Raw genomic sequence first — 8,783 nt, 5'->3', positions numbered from 1 at the left:
ACCTCACCGAGTCACTGAGTGCCTCCGGCAGCGCTGACCCACCGGTCCGCCCTCCTTCCGCCCAGAAGCTCCCTGTCCCTCGGCCCCTAGCACCGCCCCCCCCCGCCCACCCCGGGGCCCCTGGGACGCAGGCCCCAGTCTCCGTTCAGTCCTCGCTCACGCCCCGTGACCTCATCCGTGACTCTAGACATCCCGCCGTGCCAAGGACGCCCACACGTCCTGCAGGACACAGCCCCTGCTCTCCCAGCCTCTTCTTGGTTGACCCCCAGACGTGTCCCCCCACACCCATCCGGAAGTGACCTCTGGACCTGCCCTCCCCACTCCCACCCTCCCGCAGCAAATGGGCACCTCCCTTCCCAGCAGCTCCGGCCAAGCTCCCGCCTCACCTCTTCCCGACGGGGCTCCTGCGGGAGCCTATACGCTCCACTTCCCGACAGCTGCGCGCCCCCCCTCACCTCCACCCTGCACGCCCGCACAACCCCGGTCCCCGCAGGAGGCGGCTGCCTCTTCGCTGCTTTCCTGCCCCCACAGCAGCCAGGGGTGGCTTCTCCCAAACTAAGGCACGACTCCCACCGCCCGGACCTCCACCCCTTGGCCCCTCTCTGACCTCCCCCCACCCCACCCCCCACCCCGCCCTCCTGATTGTCCCTTTTTCTCTCATTCTAGCCTCCGGGGCTCTGCACGTGCTGCTTCCTCTGCCTGGGCTGCCCCCTCCTCCTGGTGATCACCTCTTGGGCGAGGGCCTCCCTACAACCCCATCTGCAGGGGGCCTGGGACACTCCTCTGTGTCCTGATCAAGAGGCAGGATTGCCTGGTTAGCAGGGCTGTTCCCGGCTCCCCCTGTGCATAGTACATGCTCAGTAAACACTGCCCGAACAGATGGCCTTGAGCGGCCCTGCCCTGAGCCCCTCCAGGCTGGTGGGCAGACAGAGCTGGACCGGCACCCCCGTCCCTGTGGTCAGGGCCGGACACCCCACAGCCGGCTTCCAGGAGGGGGGGCAATCAAGCTGAGTGTGGGCTTGCCCAGAGACCAGGGGGGCAGGCCGTCCATCGGCCCCTCGGTGGCCCCATCTTCTCGAACCTGTCAGGAAGCCTCACGGGCAACAGCAAGGAGGCAGGGGAGGGGTGAGCACAGAGCCCCTGCTGCCTCCCTGCGTGGGCAGGGTGAGGGGTCAGTGTGCCCATGCTAAGCTGGGAAAGGCAGGGTGATGAGGAGCCCTAGGGGGACCCTGTCCTTGTCAGTCCCCGGAAACAGCTGAGGTCCACTTGGAAGTGTCTGGGTGAGGAACCCTGCGGACCCCACTGTCCGGATGGGAAAATAAGTCGTGGGGCGGGGGCACGCCCCTGTGCGAGAGGGTCTGGTTCCAAATCGCTGCTCAGCCTGGGAGGGCGGAAGGCAGGGTGGGGCACGTCCTCTGGTGACAGCAGTGCCCGGGAATGCTCCTGGAGGGCCTGGAAGGGGGCTCTCCGCCCCCCACGCCCGGCCCCTCGAGCTGAGCTTCTCCCAGTGCATTGGGGCCCTGCTCTGGGGTGGCCGGGACCCGGAGTGGGAGCCTCAGGATTGCAACCCAGCGCGCGGGTTCCTCAGTAGGGTAACCTTGAGGGAGGCTTCGGGGGGAGGACCAGGGGAGGGAGGTACTGGCCGGGAACGGGGACCCTCGCGGGGACGCGATCTGGGCGTCGGTGGAAACGGGACAGCGTCCCGCACTCCCGGAACCACGGCAGGGCCACCTCGGTTCTCGCACATTCCCGGGCGCTGAGCGCGACGCCCGGAATAGCAGCCCCGGGGTGGGGGGGGGGGGGTAGAGGCGGTCGGTGCCCTCACGTCTCCCCCGCCCCGGGGCTTTCCAAGGTCACCGGGATACGGACTCTGGAACACCAGGCCGTGGTCTGAGGCGCCGGCGCCCGCGCGGGGCAGTCCCCTGCCGTAGATCCGCGCCGAGGCGCGCAACCGCCGCGCGAGGGCGCACGGGGCTGCCCCTCCGCCGGACCCCGGCCTGGGCGCGCCCTGGGAGGCCGGGTGGGAGGGGCTGCTCCTGGCTCCCCCCGCCCCTCCCCGCGGGCCCCGCCGCTTCCGCCTGTCCTGCGGCCGCCCGGGGAGCCGGGACGTGCCGCCTGGGCTCTCCGTAGCCGGTAAGTCCCTCTTCCTATCCCCCCACAATCCCGGCCGGCGTCTCCTCCCCGTCCCCCGGCCCGGGCCGGTGAGGGGCTGGCCTGGCAGCGATCCCAGGGTGGGAGAGAGCTCATCCCCGCCCCCTCCTGGGGAAACTGAGGCCTAGAGGTGTGGCTTGCTCCGGGATCACACCTGCGGGCTGGGGCGCGGCCAAAACGGGATGTGTCATGCTCCTCCGGGAGGGTTCTCTGGGGAGCAGAAAAATGGCGCTTCTAGCACCGGGTTTGGACTCCCACCCCAGGGGCTAGCGCTCGGTGTGTGTGGTGCGAGGGGGCTGCGTGTGAAAAGGCCGAGCCCCCCCCTCCCCATCTGAGCTCTCCAAGGCCAGCCCGGACTCGGGGTTCAGAGGGGCACAGATACAGCCGGCTACACAGCTCTGGGCAGAGAAGGGCCCTGCCCGGTGGTCCCCAAGGTTCTCAGCACCCGGGGCCACCATGCGTCCCAGTGCCTGATGCCCCAGGTCCGAATGTCAGAGCCTGAGAACCAGGGAAACCGAGGCTGGTCCAGAGTCCACTGGTACAGGACCAGGGCCCTGAAACTCAGGGCTGGAAAACTCCAGCTGGTTCTTTCAGTCTTTGGGCACGCTGGCCCTGGCCTGAGAAAGCACTCACGGGGTGGCCGCTTCCCTCCGCCTTTCTCTGGCAATGCCATGGTCACGGGGAGGGTGTGGATGGCAAGGGACTTCACCCTTTCTCTGACAGATGGGGAAACTGAGGCCCTGGGAGACAAGTCTACCCCCCCAGTCCACTCACCCCCAGAGGCCTCCCTCTTTCCTGCACCACCCTCATCAATGGTTCCTTTTCCTCTGCAGGCTGCCCTTGGTGGAGCCCACATCCTCTGCACATGAGGTCACGGGGCACCGGCTGGACTGGGGCCAGGTCAACCCGCCTTGTGACCCCCAATCCAGGGGCTCCCTGCCACCACAGGTCTGGGAGCCGAGGTGGCCCTGGAGGCCCAGGTGCAGCCAGGGGGCTTCTGCCCGGGACTCAGCCCCCGAGCCAGCCCCGCCAGCCGCACCTTCTCCACAGTCCCTCATACAGCGCTGGACTGAGACCAGCTGATCCCCATTGTACAGATGGGGAAACTGAGGCCTGGGGATGTGGAGTGGCTGGCCCTTGGCCACACAGAAAGGTAGACGCATTGACGGTGTGGAGAGTGGGGACGGGGTCCCGACACTGGAGATTCCCGTGCACTGTCCTGGAATGATTCCTTCCATAATCAGACACAGATTAAGCACTTGCTGTGTGCACGGAATCAGACGACAAACAATAGCAATAAAAGCAGATAATTCTTTGAGCTCTCCCTCCCGCTCGCCAGGCTCTGTGTAGCCTGCTTTTCTTATCTGGTCTGACGGACCCCTCAGACTTTCCTGTAACGGGGGCCCTGTTATTACCCCACTTTTCAGAGACGAGAACAGAGGCCCAGAGAGGTTAAATGACTGCCCCACATCACACAGCCGGTGGGCACAGGGCTGGGGTTCCGACCCCGGCCTGCTGGCGCCCCCACTGCCGCGCCCTCTCTGCTCCCCCCCACCCCGCCCCCTCCAGAACCTGCTTCTGCTGTGGACCCTCCTGAACTGTGGTTTAGGGGGCAGTGCCCAGGTAAGGGGGGACACGAGTCCAGGGGGCCAGTGGGCTTGGGGACCTGGCCGGCGGTGTGGGGGCCACTGGCTTCTCTCCAGGCCGATGGTGCCTCTGTCTCCCCAAGTAGGGTCCAGGTGAGTGGACCCCCTGGGGTTCCTGGAGTCACTGTTCCAGCTCTTGTGGGCGGGGTGTCTCTGTGCGCAGCCGTCGCTGCATCTGGTGAGTGCAGAAAGCTGGGGCTTAGCAGGGTGGGGTGGGAGGGAGGGGGGTGCCTGCCCCTCCTCTCCCGCCAGCCCGCCCCACTGCTGGCCGCACCCTCTGCCTGCCCACACATGCTGTGCCTTCTAATCCCACTGATCCGGCTGGAATGTGGGTGGGGGCGGCCGGGCCCAAGGGTGGGCAGGCCAGCTCTGGAAAGAGGGTTACTGGGGGTCCTGACCACACTCTGGCCCTCCTGTTCCCTGTAGGCCTCCCGGGTTAGACACATGCTGGGGAGACACCCATGAGTACCGCCTCTGCCATTTGCCGGTAAGTTCTGTCCGCCTCCGGGGCCCTCGGGTGCGCCTCGAAGACTTCCTGCTTCCCCACTCGTGCCCCCCAAATACACCTGCCACCCTGCCAGGCTCTCTGGGCTCCCCTGGGGCTCTCCCAGCCTCGGACCTACCCATCTTTGTCCTCAGGACTGTCCCCCAGGGGCCATTCCATTCCGAGACCTCCAGTGTGCCCTCTACAATGGCCACCCTGTCCTAGGCACCCAGAAGACTTACCAGTGGGTGCCCTTCTATGGTGGTGAGTAGCCTTGCCTCCTGTTGGTCCACAGGAGGCAGGGAGGAGGGGCTGCTGAGAGAGAAAGACGACCGGAGGATTGCAAGAGAACATGAGCACTGGGGCTTTGAAGGATGCATAGGAGTTGAAGTGGAGGGGAAAGCGGCACAGGGAGGCAGGGTTTGTTCTGCACGGGGTCGAACACAGCCTGAGGATTCGCGTGGAGCCGTATCCAGAGGCCAACAGTTCTCAAACTTATCCCGGTGGCAGGAATTGTTGCCGCATTTAGCTGAAAATAGCAAGTTATGTAACTGTGTGCCCGGGGCAGTGTGCCTCCGCATTTAAGGGAAACAGACAGCTTTAGACACCATAGTGGAAGCAGATACAGATAAGAAAACCTGACAATGGAGAAGATTCCATCGGTCAGCCTCGTGGGTGTTTTGGGTTTTTTGTGTGTTTTTCCCCCCTAAGAATTAGAGGAAATTTGCCATGATCCACCCCCCCCCCCCAGAGGCCCTCCAAGGCCAGCTTGGGCTCTGTGCCAGGCAGGGTCTGCCAGCCAGGCTCAGAGAAGTGGGAGCCAGGAGGAGCACGGATCCCTGCGGCTGTGAGCTTGAGCCTGTGACCAGACCGTCCACTGTGCCCCACCGCCAGGCAGCCGGGAAACTGAGTCCGGGGGAAGGCCAGTGACACACCCAGCTGCTCCGCATTCAGTCAGGACCGAATACTCCTTTTTTAAAATTCTTTTTCTCCCAATGTTTATTTATTTTTGAGAGGAGAGAGAGAGAGAGGAAGGGGCAGAGAGAGAGGGGGACAGAGGATTCAAAGCCAGCTCTGTGCCCACCGCAGAGAGCCCGGTGCAGGGCCCGAACTCACAAACTGTGAGATCATGACCTGAGCCGAAGTCAGACACGTAACTGACTGAGCCACCCAGGTGCTCCAGCACTGGGCACTTTTTATTGGGCACATGCGGGGTGCAGGGCCCGTGTGCTGAGTGACTTCTGCCCGCTGCCATACCCCAGAGCCTGGAACGGTGTCGGGAAAGCAATAGGTGCTCTGTGAATGTTTGCAGGACGAAAGCACGAACAATGGGCTCCCTAATGTTAGGGCTTGACAGGAATGCATGCATGCATGCGTCGGCCCTGGGTACTTGCCCCGGGTACTTGCCTGGGAGGGTCTGGGAGCTGAAGGCAGACGCCACCTAAGTTCCAATCCTGGCTCTAACCAAAGCCTCCAAGTGTGGCTTTGGCTGAGTCCCTGGGCCTCTCATGCCTGAGGGGGAGGAGGCCAGAAGCCCCGACAGACGTCCTGGATTGGCCCAACAATTCCTTCTGTCCCCAGCGCCCAACCAGTGCCACCTTCACTGCCTGGCCGAGGGGCACGCCTTCTACCACACCTTCGGCCGCGTCCTGGACGGCACCCCCTGCAGCCCCGGGGCCCAGGGGCTCTGCGTGGCCGGCCGCTGCCTCGTAAGGCCTCGCCGGGCCCCGCCCCCCGTCCACCTCACATCCAGGCCCTGGCCACGGACCCCACTCCTTTCTCTCCCGGGTCCCGCCCCCTTGTCCAAGCCCCGCCCCCAGCACCGCACACACCCCCCCCCCCGCCCCGTGTCCCGCCCATGCGAGGCTCCACTCCGCCCCTTTCCCCTTAGGCCCCGCCCCGGCCCCGCCTCCTAGGGCTGTCCCAGGCCAGGGGCTGTCCGCGAAGGCGCGCTCGTCCTCCCCGCCCCTGTAGAGCGCCGGCTGTGACGGTTTGCTGGGCTCGGACGCCCGCGAAGATCACTGCGGCCGCTGCGGCGGCGCCAACGAGTCGTGCCTTTTCGTGCAGCGCGTGTTCCGTGACTCCGGTGACCGCCCTCCCCGTCGTACCCGCTTGCCCAGAGCGGGCCCTTTAACGAGCCTCGGGCCCGGAAGCGAAATCCCGAGCTGATTGGGCAGTCCGTGGCCCAGCCCCCTCCCTCTCTTCTTTCTGACTGGTTACTGTCAGATGGTCCCGCCCTTCCCGGAACAGATGGGGTTTTAACTCTTTCCCAGCTGCACTTAAGCGAGAATAATCTTACCTCCAAAAGTTTACCGAGCGTTGTGGAGGTGCCAGGACGCTGGCTAACTTGCTTACCGCAGTATCTCATTTAATCCTCAACTCATCCCTCAAATACCCTCCCACTCGCGCCCAACGCCCTCCTTTCCTTCCGCCCAGGTGCCTTCGCTGGGTACTGGAACGTGACCTTGATCCCCCAGGGCGCCAGACACATCCGCGTAGCCCACCGGAGCCGCAACCACCTGGGTATCGCAGGGCCCGAAGGGGGAGGCGTCTTGCTGGCCGCCTCGGATACAGCCGGGGAGGCTGCGGCTGCGGCTGCGGGGGAAGGGGTGCGGGAGGCGGAACGGGCCGGTTCCCGGAGCCCGGGCTGACCTTTCCCTTGCAGCGCTGATAGGGGTCGACGGGCGCCACGTGCTCAACGGGAACTGGGCGGTCAGCCCACCCGGGACCTACGAGGCGGCGGGCACCCGTGTGGTCTACACCCGCGCTGCGGGGCCAGAGGAGACGCTGCGCGCGGCTGGGCCCACCTCCCAAGACCTGCTCCTGCAGGTGCGGCCCAGGCTCTGCGGGGGCAGCTGGGAGATGGAGGGGGCCCTTGGCTACTGGATGGGGGCGGGGGGACGGGGGCCAGAGCGGGGAAGCTGGGCCAACGGGTCCGAGTGCGGCTCCCTCGGCGTGACACCCCTCCAGGTCCTCCTGCAGGAGCCCAACCCCGGCATCGAGTTCGAGTTCTGGCTCCCTCGGGAGCGCTATGGCCCCTTCCAGGCGCAGGCGCAGGCCCTGGGCTGGTCCCTGCGGCAGCCGCAGCCTCGGGAGGTGGAACCACAGCCCCCTGAAGCCCCCGCGGCCCCAGCTGCCGGTGCCCCGAGGACCCCGCCCCCCGCCCCAGGTGAGGTGGGGACGGCCCGGTGGGAGCTAGCAGGGAGGTGAGGTCCGTGCCCCTCACCGTGCGCCCCCCACAGACCCCTGCCCACCGTGCCCAGACACTCGAGGTCGCGCGCACCGGCTGCTCCACTATTGCGGCGGCGACTTCGGTGAGAGACTCCTAACCCCAACCGCTACCTGACTCCTGGTTGACCTGAACTTCAGCCCTGTCCTGCTGACCCCTGATGGCGATCTGACTTTACCCTTGACTCCTTGACCTGACTCCAACTTGACTCCTTCTGCCCCGAATGGGACTCCTTGATCTGACCCTTTGCCCTCATCTGAACTTGGACCCCTCATTGATCCCAGGCCCCTCTCCACAGTCCCCAGGGACCCCCAGTGCTCCATCTGGCCCCGGTTCCTTTCTCTGGCAACGGGGTGCACCTGGGGGGGTGGGTGCCCAGGGTGGAGTGTCCAGTCGGCCTCAGCAAAGTCCTGCCCACAGTGTTCAGGGCCCGAGTGCTGAGCCGCCTCCAACAGGCCCAGGAGACGCGCTATGAGGTTCGCGTGCAGCTCATCTATAAGAACCGCTCGCCACTGCGGGCCCTGGAGTACGTGTGGGCCCTGGGTCGCTGCCCCTGCCCGCGGCTGGACCTCCATCGCGAGTACCTGCTGGCTGTCCAGCGCCTCATCAGCCCTGACGGCACTCAGGACCGGCTGCTGCTGCCCCACACTGGCTACGCCCGAGCGTGGAGCCCTGCCGAGGACAGCCGCGTGCGCCTGGCTGCCCGACACTGCCCCGCCTGAGCCAGCGCGGGACCGGGCCCCCGCCACCTGCAGCAACAGAGGCATGCCTGACCGGGCTCAAACTCAGCGTATTTCCCGTCTTGCCCCGGCTTCCAGTGGCTTCCCGCCTACTACACATGCTTAGCTGTCCCTGCACCCAGTCAGGTCCACTGTCACGAGCAGGAGGCACTGGTGAGGGAGGACACACTGAAGAGACGCTCTTATTTCCTCTCTCACTCTGGCTGCCAGGAAGCTCATAGATGATTTATACTTAGAAACTTTGTGTCTGCTTTTATTTGCTTTGCCCCATGCTCACCTTCATAGAGACACTGTCACAAACGAGCATGGCCCAAAGGAAGACTGCCCAACAAGACCTTGGAATAGGGCAGTTTCCTCTCTTGCCCTGGCTGCCAGGACGTTCACTGCTGTTTAACTCCCTGACACTCTGTGCTCTCTCTTCTCACTGACACACGTACACCTCATGTGTTCAGAGACACCGTCTCCAACAGACATGCTCCCTAGAAGACACGCCTACCCAGGTACTGTAAGGTACCCATTTCCCCTTTTGCCCC

The 8,783-nt window shown here is 65.1% G+C and overlaps 1 protein-coding gene across 2 annotated transcripts; it reads left to right on the top strand.

Annotated features, from left to right (window-relative positions):
- The first annotated feature begins 1,420 nt into the window (after positions 1 to 1,420).
- ADAMTSL5 (ADAMTS like 5) lies at positions 1,421 to 8,611 on the top strand. 2 transcript variants are annotated; one of them, XM_043590150.1, is made up of 13 exons: positions 1,421 to 2,133; positions 2,985 to 3,304; positions 3,579 to 3,774; positions 3,884 to 3,975; positions 4,224 to 4,284; positions 4,437 to 4,545; positions 5,863 to 5,990; positions 6,256 to 6,367; positions 6,718 to 6,804; positions 6,947 to 7,110; positions 7,264 to 7,450; positions 7,524 to 7,595; positions 7,931 to 8,611. In XM_043590150.1, exons 2-13 carry the CDS (start codon positions 3,249 to 3,251, stop codon positions 8,230 to 8,232), a joined length of 1,566 nt encoding a protein of 521 aa, XP_043446085.1. In that variant the 5' UTR covers positions 1,421 to 2,133; positions 2,985 to 3,248; the 3' UTR covers positions 8,233 to 8,611. The 2 variants fall into 2 exon arrangements, with proteins under 2 accessions (XP_043446085.1, XP_043446084.1); XM_043590149.1 differs by having other exon boundaries at positions 1,429 to 2,133; positions 7,252 to 7,450.
- The last annotated feature ends 172 nt before the right edge of the window (positions 8,612 to 8,783 follow it).

This window comes from Prionailurus bengalensis, chromosome A2 (assembly GCF_016509475.1).
Source record: "Prionailurus bengalensis isolate Pbe53 chromosome A2, Fcat_Pben_1.1_paternal_pri, whole genome shotgun sequence".
In the NCBI taxonomy this organism is placed as follows: Eukaryota; Metazoa; Chordata; class Mammalia; order Carnivora; family Felidae; genus Prionailurus; species Prionailurus bengalensis.
Note: the sequence above shows the minus strand (reverse complement) of the source record. Positions and strands in the feature narration are given on the sequence as shown.

Bases quoted from the DNA above. Each gene is read 5' to 3' on its own strand.
- ADAMTSL5 (XM_043590149.1), top strand. From the start codon at position 3,249: ATGGGGAAACTGAGGCCTGGGGATGTGGAGTGGCTGGCCCTTGGCCAC. The intron at 4,546-5,862 runs GTGAGTAGCCTT...TTCTGTCCCCAG, and splicing joins GTGGGTGCCCTTCTATGGTG to CGCCCAACCAGTGCCACCTT. The intron at 7,111-7,251 runs GTGCGGCCCAGG...ACACCCCTCCAG, and splicing joins CCCAAGACCTGCTCCTGCAG to GTCCTCCTGCAGGAGCCCAA.